General features: G+C 36.7%; 1 protein-coding gene across 35 annotated transcripts in view; it reads left to right on the forward strand.

Annotated features, from left to right (window-relative positions):
* The window catches only part of LOC107136359 (ABI family member 3 binding protein), a 227,666-nt gene that overhangs the window by 205,139 nt on the left and 9,177 nt on the right, over window positions 1-13,350 (forward strand). For all 35 annotated transcript variants that reach the window (XM_048803407.1, XM_048803428.1, XM_048803417.1 and 32 more), the window contains 2 exons: window positions 1,903-2,112; window positions 5,741-5,849. In XM_048803407.1, the coding sequence (XP_048659364.1) occupies window positions 1,903-2,112; window positions 5,741-5,849 (319 nt within the window). The remainder of the gene's footprint in view (window positions 1-1,902; window positions 2,113-5,740; window positions 5,850-13,350) is intronic.

Here is a 13,350-nt window from a genome sequence, read left to right on the forward strand (position 1 = left end):
ATCTTTTTGGATGTGTGATAGCTGTCACTCTTTGTTATTTTAGTTGTTGCTTTGGGGTTCACAGTCTACATCTTTAGCTTATCACAATCTATCTTCCACCAAAATAAAAATAAATAAATAAATAAATAAATAACTTCACATGTAAGAACCTTACACTCATCCAGCTATTTTTCCTGGCCTTTAGGCTATTATTGTCATATATTATACTTTCACATTATTCTATGTAACTCTTATTCTTTATCAATAAATTATCTTGAAGAGTGATTTAAATAATGAGAAAAGTGTTTTATATATTTATCTATATAGTTACTGTTTCTGTTCATCCCCTTATGTGGATTCATATTTCCATCTGGTATCATTTTTCCTTCCTCCTCAACTTCTTTTAATATGCTTTATAGTATGATTCTGCTGATAATGAATTCTTATAGGTTTTATATTTTTGAAAAATCTTTGCTTTTGTTTTTTAAAGATCTTTTCACAAATTGTTGAATCCCACATGATACATTTTTTTTCTTTCCATATTCAAAGACTGCTCCGTTGTCTCTCACTTGCATTCCTTCCAATGACAAGTCTACCACAATCTTTATCTTGTCATTCTACACCTATCTTTTCCTCTATCTCCTCTAAATATTCTTCTCTGTTTCACTGGTTTTGAGAAGTTTGATTATGATTGGCAGAGTTTTCTTCGTGTATAATGCATAATTATTTTATTTGAACTTTTTGGATTTGTGGGTTTAGAATTTATTATATTTGGAATATTTGGGGCCATTATTTCTTAAAATATTTTTTCTGCCCACTTACCCCAGGTATTCCAAGTTTATGTACATGAGACACTTGAAGTCATCTACAGTCACTGATGTTGGTTGTTTTTAATTCTTTCTCTCTGTATTTTATTTTGGATAGTTTTATTGTTGTATCTTCAAGTTTACTATCATTTATTTTGTAACATATTATATATTGTTTCTATCTAGTGCAATTTGCATCTTATATTTTGTAGTTTTTTAATCTCTAGAAATTTGACTTGGGTATTTTTTTATATTTCTCATGTCTTAACTTTTTGAACATGTGAATCATAATCATAACTATTTATTGTCCTTATCTGATGATTCTAACTTCTATGCAAGTTCTGGATTGGTTTCAAATTATTGATTTTTTTCTTCTCATTATGGGTAACATTTTCCTGTGAATGTCACCTTATTGGGTGCTGGATATATATATGCATACATCTATGTATAGATGTGCACACTTATATACACACTATATATATTTGCATAGACATTTATGTAGATATGTGTATATATGGAGACAAATATGTAGATATATAGGTATGTTAATATATATATATATATATATATCTGTGTATATATACAAAGACACACATATATATGTGTATATATATATATATATATATATATATATATAAACAACTTACATATATATACACATATATATAAACATATATATATATAAACAACTTACATATATATATATACACATAAATTATATAGATATAATTCCTAAAGTACTCTTGAGTCTTGTTTGGGGACATAAATTACTTAGAACTATTGGATCTTTTTGAGTCTAACTTCTCAGATTTATTGGATGACACCAGAATTATGTTCAATGTCAGGCTCATTATTCTCTACTGAGATAAGACTCAATACCCCATAAATAATGAGGTATAAACCAAGTCTATAGAGTCCAAATTAATTATGAATATTAACACAACATAGAACTGTTTAAGTAAATAAATGAGCAAGTTGAACCAACTATAGCACTGCTTTCAAGCATCTGCCCATAATGAAGGGACTCAATGCCCTCCAACAGATAATTATATTATGAGCTCACCTCCATCTCCTTCATGGGTTTTAAAATTACTAAAATGCCAGAATTTTCTCTTAGGTCCTCATGTGCGTTACATCCCAAAGCCAGACAACAGGCCCTGCTCCATCACCGACTCCGTCAAACGGTTCCCCACAGAGGAAGCCATGGAGGGGAATGCCACCAGCCCACCTCAGAACCCACCCACCAACCTCACTGTGGTCACTGTGGAAGGGTGCCCCTCATTTGTCATCTTGGACTGGGAAAAGCCACTAAATGACACTGTAACTGGTAAGATCATGGCATGAGGACTTGCTACTATAGCGGTGATATGGGTCTTGGAAATCAGGATTTGGTCCTTGTTCCCCCTGGAAGATTTAGCACCTGAGAAACACCAAGAGAAGCATAGAAGACAAGTTTTATTCAAGAGATAGAACAGAGATAGCAGACTTCTCCAGGGAGAAGCTGGGACCCAGAGCTGGTGCCCATGGGAGCAGGTGTGTCTTGCTTTTTTATAGACCTCCCCACCCTCTCTTTCTTTCCTGCATACATGCCCCAAAGCAGGAAAGAGCAGGCATAGGGGGCAATCACTTGTGTTGGAAAGTACAATCCCTCCTCCCATGGGAAGTGTTAACAGCCAGTTGAGTAGGGGAAGTGATCCAAAGGTTAGTTATTAGCAACCTCTAGTTGGTTGGAAACCTCTGTTTCCTTTTCTTTGAAAACCAACTATTTGTTCTCTGTCCCTGTCTCAGTAGAAAGCTTTGATAGCACAAGGTCTATGGAGTGGGGTACCCTGGGCCAAGCTGACATGGGAAGGACATCCAAGGTGTAGCAAGTCCTGGCAGAGTTCTGTTGACCTTAAGGCACATTGTCAAAAGTGTCATGGGATAGGAAACATCATCTTTGTCCTTGTAGCAGGCTCCCTGTTAATTTAATAAATTTCTTAAAGCTGTACCCCTTCCATCTCCTCTCAGAATCCTCCTTTCAGACATAACTGGTCTTTCCATTATCAAGAAAATACAGAAGGAGTTTGCTACTGCTCATGATATTTAGTTTTCCTTTTATCAACCCAACTTTTAAATTGGCCTCAGACCGTCTTTAGAGAAAATGCATTTAAAAAATCTATTTCTGGGTGATTTTGTGCTCATCTCAGGAAATTTTGATTCTCCCACTGCTCTCCCACCAAATTCCTCTAAAAATGACTGTTAAAAATAAGAAACCTGGGTCTATTCTTTGAACTGGCTATATGGCAATTTGATTCTTCACAGTGAACAGATAGTCAAACATGAGAAGAAAAAGTAGGTATAAAAGACCAATGGCTTAAATCAGTGGAGAACAAAGCCTGAGTCCATGTGGCAACTGCTGCCCAGTTCCTTCCTGCCAGATACCTGGTGCAGGGAGTAGAAGGGCCAACAGGAGGCTGTCAGCAGGAGAAAGGAGCAGTGCACAGGGTGGGAGATTCAGGATCTGCCAAAATCATTTCCTACTTTGAAAATGTAAGGGGAAAATAACAGCTATTTCTCCATAACCAAAACCATGTGATCTGGGCAACCTCCAGTTTAAGCAGCTTATCTTTGCTTAGCTGGCACTCTCTACCATATTTTGTGCATTCTCATGTGAAGTTAGCCTTTGCTTTGAGGAAGAACCAGCTCCTGCCTATGTTCCTCCCATCTGCCTAGCCCTACTTGTTCACCTGAGACCATGCTTGCAGGTGCTACCATCCCAATATGTAAAAATCAGTCCCTCAGCACTGAATACCTATAATGGATTAAAACATCTAAAACTCTGTCGTTTTACTTGCTAATAAGGAGTTCCTGTGAAAGTCTGAGGCTATCTTTCCTTAAAGCCAAATGGTCTCTGAAATTTCATTTGCCCTAAAGATGTAGGATATGAAATTAGAATTATTAAATCTAATTATATAATACATACCTACTTGGATAATATCTGATTTAACTCTTTAAGGCTGTAGGATTTTCTTTTCTGGTTCATCTATAAGAGTATTTTAATTATGTAAATTTATAATTCTAAGAATTATACATAGAATGTATTTATACATCTAATTGACTACCAAAAGTCCAGGTTCGTATTGAGGAGGAGAACACAGAGTTAACAAGGAATGTCCCAAGCCAAAGATGTTTTTTTAAAGGTGATTACTTTGGTACATAATTAATTAGACTTCATATAAAAGAGTTTCATTACCATTAGATTATTTTGGTTTTCTTTTTTTCTTTTCTTTTTTGGTGACTAAGCAGCACTTGAATCTTTCCAATTGGAATCTTTGAAAATTTCTGTGGCCCTATTTTCAAAACACAACTTAGGGATAAGAATTAATAAAAGCAACAACAATAATAATAAGTACAACCTGTTGAGTAAAATCACTCAAAATACTATTAGACACTTTCCATTTGTTCTGAATATAATCCACATAAGCCAGCACCATGAAGAGAGATTATTGACATTCTGCAGATGGGAAGACTGAAATTCAAAGCAAGTGGCTTGGTTTGTCTCTTTCCTTAGGTCATGTGATTCCCTTTTTCTTTCTTTCTTTTTTTTTTTTTAACTTACATTTTAACAGCTGCAAATATCCCTTCTGAGATAAAAATATAAAACAGATTTGAATTGAAGATCTTCTCTCTCCCTCCCTTTCCACACTCTACTCTAAAATAGCCGATAGGGAGATAAGTTGGGATCAGAAGGGAGTCTGAGCAAGGTGTTGTTCAGTTAACTAGTAGTCGTTAGTCCTTCAGTAGCTGCCCTGCTGTTGTCCAGTTCCAGTGGCCACTGTCTTCAAGTTTAACTTTTGGCTTTCAGAAGAATGGTCATTTAGGAAATGTTCAGCAAAAGCCATCCTCCTTTGGGGGTTTAAAAATAAGCTATTAATAATCCTTTTCAACTAAAATGGGAGATTTTGGGCCTTCCTGGCCTGTTCTGGGTTTGGTTTTATTCCCAGTGTTCATCTTACACCTTTCGTCTGGTACATCAGCAGAAATCCCTGGCCTAACTTGCCAGCTCTTTTGCCGCTTCCCTACCTTATGTGATGCCCTGCTCCTGTGTATTTCTTTATATCCATGGAGCTGATCTTGAGTGGGGAGGTGTAGTTTGTTTTATTGCTTGTTTTTCAGTCCTCTCTGTCATCTCATTACATGCATTAAGTTAAATCCCAACTGAGAGCAGGGAAAACCACCTAACAAATATGTAAATTAAAGTCGCTTATTCTGAAAGTCTTTGTTTTTTGATGATCCCTGTAAGTTGATAGAAACATGCCTTTAAGTGAAATTAATGCTTATCTATATGCAGGCTTTAAGGGTATGATTTTTTATTTAATATGAAGAAAATTACCAAGGAAGCATAACTTTTGTAAGGAATAGGTAGAAAATCCTAATTATATAATTCCAAATAATGAACTATAAGAAGGGAGTTTATTATTTAGTTAACCATTATTTGCTGATATGGCTTTAAGCCCAAAGAATTCTTTTTGCAGCAGTATAACATACTCAGTGGCCTAAACCCAACTCTGTTGAAAGCCCCGTAGAGGATGAACATGGTTTCTATCCAAGCACAGTGCCTGATACAGAGCTTTCCCCAAATTGGGCTTCTTGGAAGTAGCAGACTTTCTGACTTACCTGAAGAATCATGGGCTCTATGACCAAAGAAACCATAAGAGAGTCATCAGTCTTCACCAGTTACCAGACCTTCCTCTGCTCTGCTCAAGGGAAAGCAGAAATAGTCCATAAGCATCTCCCAAAATGCTCCCATTCCATCTGGAAATTGCAACCGAGTAAGAGCAATGTGTCTCTAGAAGTACAATCATCTTTATGTGTGTGGCTTTATTGTGCTATTAGCTTCAAGAAGAATTAAATTGCTTGGTATATGAAGGCAAATATCTGAGGTGTTTTTATTTTTGTTCTCACTTTTACAGAATATGAAGTTATATCCAGAGAAAATGGGTCATTCAGTGGGAAGAACAAGTCCATTCAAGTTACAAATCAAACCTTCTCCACAATAGAAAATCTGAAACCAGACACAAGGTAAGCTCCAGTGGTAGTGCAGGTGAGTTCTGAGTTTAGAAATCATAACCACAATAAGACATAAAATGATGTCATCTTCTCCAACCTAAGGGAAGGTCTAATCTACATTTCACTTTAGCTTTTTGAATGAGATATAAATACCTCTAGAGTCATATTTTGAAAATAGGCAAGGTATTGATGGGGGTAGAGGGGCCAACAGGATGGTCTTGTAAGTTACCAGGGCAGCTGGAAGCATAACAAAATAGGAGGAAATTGGTATCAAATGTTGGTATTAAATGCCAAAAATTATACAAGAAGAAATCTGTGGGCCAGAAATTAATTGGGGTGTGCATGGTGTAAAGTAGTTTTGAAACACCAAAGAATTTGGGTCTCATGCTGGAAAAGGGAAGGTAAAGAAGTGGGAATCCTGGGATAAAAATGTAGGTGAAAGTTTTTAATAGTTAATACTTAAAACAGCTTAATACTGGTCTCAGATACAGCGATCCTGGGACTTTCATCAACTGATAAAATGAGAATAGAGTTTTGACAGTGGAATTGCATATTTTTAACATTGTTCTATGATAAAAAAAAAAAACTTTTCTAGTTTGTCCCTTATTGCACATTGATACCAGATTAATCATATTCTGATATCATTTTGTGATTCTTCCTTAAATCTAAAATACCAATATCTTATCAGCTCATTTCATTATGCAAAAAAATAAGGGCCTTGGGGCTGGGGATGTGGCTCAAGCGGTAGCGTGCTTGCCTGGCATGCGTGCGGCCCGGTTCGATCCTCAGCACCACATACAAACAAAGATGTTGTGTCCTCTGAGAACTGAAAAATGAATATTAAAAAAAAATTCTTTCTCTCTCTCTTTAAAAAAAAATAAGGGCCTTAGATATTTCTGATAATATAGTAGGAGTTTCAAGAAGGAGTTTCCTTTTTTCCCATTAGTTTCACTTTTTTATACCTCTCTTTGTCACCAATTCACTGAATTGAATTGGGTATTGACAGTGACACTCAAAAGAGTCCATTTTTGCTCTTCGGTAGGAAAATTCATTTAATCTTTTTGGGGAAAAGAAACATCTAATTCATCATAGATGATTTTCTGTGTGTAAACTTTAGTTCTATACTGCAAATATAATACTTCTTTCACAAATGTGATTTTTTTAAGGTTCTCTATTTTGAGCTGTTACATGGAAACTTTTCTAACTGCTAATTTTCTTAAATGATTTAAATTTGCCAAAATAAGCATACGTTTCAATACAAGACCACTTGATGGTCTTGGTTCTGATTCCTGAGATACTAATAAGAGAGAGTACATGCCTATTTGTACCATAATATATTTTAAGGAAAGAGTAAAAGAGAAAACACATCATTAATTTCATCTTTTTAATAGGTATATTTGTGCTTACAAAATGTGGATGGTGTTTCTCTTCAGTTTCCTGCTTCTTATTCCACTTAATAAAAAGTGATCTGTGTAGTACAATGCATTCATTGAAAGTCATCCAGTTTCTAAATGTGCATTGTGTTCCTTTTCTGAATCAGGCTGTCCTCACAACTTCTACCAGCATACCAAAATGTAGAAGTTATTCCAGTGACATTTTAAAGCCAATTTGTTTGTAAAAGGTTTGCCATTCCATCCGGCTAACATTTATTAAGTGCCAGTGATGTGCTCAGCACTATGCCTGGTGTTGTGGCTACATACATGAAGAAACAGGGTGCCTACCCTTGAGCTTAAGGTAATCCAAAAGGCAGCTAATGACCAAATTTTCTCCACAGAGTGGCAAGAGTCCTGATAGAAGTATGCCCCAAATGCTATGGGAGCCCAGAGTCAATGGCATGCCACTAAGTCTGGGGAAATTAGAAAGTTTTTCCCACAAAATGTGACAGCTGAGCTGAGGCTTGAAGGATGAGTAGAAAAAAGCTAACCAGATGTGATTGTGGTAGGAGACAAAATGTCAGAATATTATGTGTCTATACAGGAACAATCTAAATGACAGCTGTTAAAAATTTCCTAATTAATAACTGGAAAACAGTAGCTTCTGAAAGAATTTCTATAGCTGAATTCCACTACTAGAAGATACATGTGAATCATTTATTTTAGCAGCATTTTCCACCACTTGGCCTGACAAGAAAATGTGACATCTGAAAACAGAGGATAGTTACTGGCTAATTGTTACACATCAACGTGGGTGTAGAGCTTGGAGTCAGAACATTTAACCCAGGATGGTAAGGCAGAGATTAAAGATGTATAGACTGGTTATAGTCAGAAATTTGAAATGGTCACACACTATCCGAGAAACAAAATGACAATGAACTGTCCTCCCTTTTCCTTCTCATGGCGAAAGTCAACCTGCCTGTTTTTAATCATTTAGACAGGTTTATATCTATTCAGAAAAAGCTCCAAAAATTTTCTCACAGTAGGGGGCCAGCAGCTGTTTTGCTGCTAGGAGAGTTCCACTCCATATCTGGCATTAGATGTTCCTGTCTGCAGAGAGTAAAGCCACGTGGCCACCCTGGGACACATGGGTGCAGCTCCAAAGGCAACCTAGGGTCTCCCCAGCCTGGCCTGTGCCTGCCTGCAGCTGCAGGGAGCTGTGGTCACATTGTGCACAGGAAAGAGGAGACATAATGTTCAGTGAGGCAAAGGAGATTAGCTAACACAAACTCCAGTCTCTCTCCTTAGAGGATCCATCTCTCATTCCTAAAATAAAATGTTGAGATGTTGGTATCCAACTAAATCCACCTAACCCATTCCCTAACATTTACTTTCCATTTATTCTGTCTTCATTAAACCTCTCCTTCCTTACAGTCATCCAAGAACACCAATCCTCTCTCTTTAGGCAATGTGTGGCTCTTGTTGGACTAGGAGAAAAATATTAGGAGGAGTCCCTCCTCTCTGGAACAACCCACATTGTCTGCAGGACCACTGATTATTTTCAGTTCTGTGAACAGAGGAACTGATAAAGTATATTTTAAACAAGAAGTCTTGCACCCATTCTTACAGGGTCTGAAGGTATGAATTAGCTGATCTCTAAATTCTCTTATGTCTGATAATCCTGTGATAACCAAAGCCATGCATGAAGTCAGTGAGAAAACTGGGACTGAAAATAAAACTAAAACCTGGATCAGTTTCATGACATAATAATTCCAGTAAATCACTTTTCTTTGACTATCATCAGTCTGCAGTGTTTTCAGATGAACTGGTTTTAGCACACATTTTGATAATATGCATGGATGGGCCAGGTCCTTCCTGATGAACTGCTTGCCAGTATGGATGGTTACACAATCATTGCATGCTTTAAAAAAAAAAAAAAAAAAAAGGTCCTTTAATCCACTCTTCTGCTCTAACAAGTCCACTTCTCCTCTCACTTTACTGAAAATCTGAAGAATTTGTTGTGTGTGTGCCAGACTTAAATGTGATCCAACAATTTCCTATAGAACATGTACTCTGGTAATTAGAATAAATCAAATTCACTTAATCTGCTCAAGTACTTTAATTGACCTCTGTTGGCTCCAGAGGATTTTGGAGACCAGTCCCTAAGACTAAAACGTACTGAAGTGGCAGCAATGATTGTTTGGGACTCTTGTTTATGTTGTTTGATTTAATAAATGTTGGTACTGAGGGTAAGCTGGAAGAGAGGCAGCCTCTCCTTATAAACCGTAAATCTGGCTGAATGAAACAGACATGAGGAATAGCCATTATACCCTTTTCATAATGTTTTTATAAAATTCTGGTCTTCAAATTTTCAGTATTTTCAATATCTCTTCTCAAAGGCTTTGTAGAAAAAAGTAAAACAAGTGGCCAAAACATCAGATATTTTATTTAGTTTTATTATAGGCATGGGCAGCAGAAAAGCCTTCCTTGTTAGAGAACAAAGAAGTTGAGTTGATTGCCCATTTTGCTCATTTTAGCAACTTTTATCAGGCCAAAGACCAATTCTCTAAGGGCATGGAACTCTACTAGTCTATAAAGACAGCAATTCTTCCTCTTATATCACCCTATATACTTTTATTACATTTTCTTTGAATTCCTTGGTATCTGGGCAGGGGCTGAGCGGACATCATGGCAGCACTACAGAATGAGAATTGGAATTTCCAACTCTGAAATTCCTCAGAAACGGAGGACCCAAGAAACATCCCTGAGGGTATAACGGGCAGCTACTTCATGATTTCCCATGATTGCCAATTCCCTGATCTCCTTCTGTACTGGATTTATTTTATTTTATTTTTGAAACAGGGTCTCATTACATTCCCCGGGCTGACCTCACATTCACAATCCTCTGCCTCAGCCTTGAATAGCTGCTATTACAGGTGTGCACCACCATGCGCAGCTCTTACTCTGTTTTGTGCTGTGTCTGAGGATAATATTATCCTCAGAAGTAGTATTATCCAGCCCTGCCCAGTTGCTTCTTACCTATATGCCCATATCTGCACAATGGCTTTGCATGTGGCAGGTCTCCAGAAATGCTTACAACAGTCCTACAATGTCCCTGGAGACAAACTCATATCAGCTGGTTGACTGTATTTCCTTATTCCCTTGAGTGGCCCTTTCTCTTTTTTTCCCCCCTCCCTATTCCCCTTTGCCATTTCTCTCTCTCTGTGATGGAAACTCCTAAATGAGGTAAAAATATTTTGAGACTGTCCTGGGGTAAAATCGGCTTGTCAAACAATTACAGGGTGGCCTTTCCATATAAACATTAGTTTACTTGAGATTATGGGGGTTTTGTTAAAATAACTTTTTAAGCAAATAGGGAGTATGTAACTAAAAAGTTCATCAAACAATGAAAACTATAATTCAGCTCTATATTTTGGGCAAGAATAGAACGGAAAGGTAATAGAGAAGGAAAGGGGAAAGAAAATGACAGAAGTGTCTACTCCAGCTAGATCCTTGAGGCTTTACCCTCATTCTGCTGTTCAAGATGTTTGCCTGAGGCTAGATGCTAAAGGGTAGACATTCCTGTCTCTGACAATTTAGTTTGTGAACCCACTAATCATATTTTTTAAAATCATAGATTTTCACTCATCAATGAATTGTCATATATTTATTTATTTGTTTGTTTGTTTATTTATTTGAGATGGGGTCTTACTAAGTTGCTTAGGGCCTCACTAAATTGCTGAGGCCAACCTTGAACTTGTGATGGATCCTCCTGCCTCAGCCTCCCGAGTTGTTAGGATTAGAGGTATGCAGCACCATGCCTGGTATATTTTTAAAAACTTATGATTTTTCATAGTTGCTTTCAAAATTGTTGGTGTCCAACTCTACCCTCTGTCCCTTTTAGGATAATGCTTCGGAGCTTTCTAGACTCTTCAATGAAATCTAACTTTTCTCTTGGAGCTATTTGATAGTAGGCAGATTTATCCACTAAGGGTCATGGACCCCTATAGTTAAAGGAACTATGTTGACATCAAAGAATTCTAAAATTGGGAGAATTCTACATTGAGAGTTCTGTGGCAGTGTTTGCCAAATTCCCCAATAACAAAAGAACCTCTTTAAAAAAATCCTGTAGAGCTACTAGCAAATATTTATAATCATTATGAATCAGGTACCTTGCATTTCCATGCATTACCTCATTGAATTCTCACAAAAACCTCAGATAGTTTTAGATCCTTATGAGGTTATATTATTATCCTCAGAAGTAGTATTATCCTAATTTTTATGTATGAAGAAAAAATAATGTTCAGAAAGTTTAATTTACCTTAAAATCACATTAGTGAGCTTTGAACCATCTTTCTAGCTCGAGAACCCATGTCCTTAACCACTGGACCATACTATCTTGTGATTGGGATGAATGGAAAGACTCTTTCTGCCAAAATCCACACCATCCCAGGTTGAGCAAGGCAGAGCATTCTGCAAGGGTTATTAATATACCTGGATTGTTCTCAGTGGGGCTCAAAGGCTTGTCATCTGTACAACACTCATTTAAATACTTATTTTGATATAGTAGGTTTTGTAAATGAGTTTTTAATTTTCATTTTTATCCAGAAACATATGTACAAGTTTTTTTGCTATGGTTTCTTCCCATAAACTTATGCTCAAGTTTAATCCCCATGTTGAGGTATTGAGAAGGTGGAAACTTAATTTGACTATGGTGTTTAAAATGATTAGGATAAGATTATGTTGGTGTTAAGATTTTTGAGTTCTTACGTATTCTAGAGATTAGTGCTGTATCTGTCGTGCGTGTAGTAAGAATTTGTTCCCAATTAGTAGGCTCTCTATTCACCTCACTGATTGTTTCTTTTGCTGAGAAGAAACTTTTTAGTTTGAGTTCATCCCATTTATTGATTCTTAATTTTAATTATTGCGCTATAGGAGTCTTATTAAGAAAGTTGGGCCTAATCCAACATGATGGGGATTGGAGCCTATTTTTTCTTCTAATAGATGCAGTGTCTCTGGTTTAATTCCTAGGTCCTTGATCCACATTGAGTTGAGTTTTGTGCATGGTGAGAGATAGGGGTTTAATTTCTTTTTGTTGCATATGGATTTCCAGTTTTCCCAGCACTATTTTTGAAGAGGCTATCTTTTCTCCAATGTATATTTTTGGCGCCTTTGTCAAATATAAGATAACTGTAATTATGTGGGTTAGTCTCTGTGTCCTCTATTCTGTACCATTGGTCTACCAGTCTATTTTGGTGCCAATATCATGCTGTTTTTGTTACTATTGCTCTGTAGTATAGTTTGAGATCTGGTATAGTGATGCCACCTGCTTCACTCTTCCTGCTAAGGATTGCATTAGCTATTCTGGATCTATTTCCAGATGAATTTCATGTCTGCTTTTTCTATTTCTATGAAGAATATCATTGGGATTTTGATTGGAATTGCATTAAATCTGTATAGTGCTTTTGGTAGTATGGTCATTTTGACAATATTAATTCTGCCTATTCAAGAACAAGGTAGATCTTTCCATATTGCAAAGGTCTTCTTTAATTTCTTTCTTTAGCATTCTGTAGTTTTCATTGTAGAAGTCTTTCACCTCTTTCATTGATTTCCCAAGTGTTTTTGTTTGTTTGTTTGTTTGTTTGTGTTTGATGCTATTGTTAACGGGGTAGTTTTCCTCGTTTTCCTTTCAGAGGGATTTGTCACTGAGATACAATAAATGGGCCAAGGAACTGAACAGACACTTCTCAAAAGAAGATATACAATTAACTAAGAAATATATGAAAAAATGTGCAACATCTCTAGCAATTAGAGAAATGCAAATCAAAACTACTCTAAGATTTTATCTCACTCCAGTCAGAATGGCAGCCATTAAGAATATAAACAACCATAAGTGTTAGCGAGGATGTTGGGAGAAAAGTACACTCATACATTGCTGGTGAGACTGCAAGTTGGTGCAGCCAATATGGAAAGCAGTATGGAGAATCCTTGGAAAACTTGGAATGGAACCACCATTTGACCCAGCTATCCCACTCCTTGGTCTATACCCAAAGGACTTAAAAACAGCATATTTCAGGGACACAGCCACGTCAATGTTTATAGCAGCATTAAAAGAGAATGAAATCATGGCATTTGCAGGT

This window comes from Marmota marmota, unplaced genomic scaffold (assembly GCF_001458135.2).
Source record: "Marmota marmota marmota unplaced genomic scaffold, marMar, whole genome shotgun sequence".
NCBI classification, from domain to species: domain Eukaryota; kingdom Metazoa; phylum Chordata; class Mammalia; order Rodentia; family Sciuridae; genus Marmota; species Marmota marmota.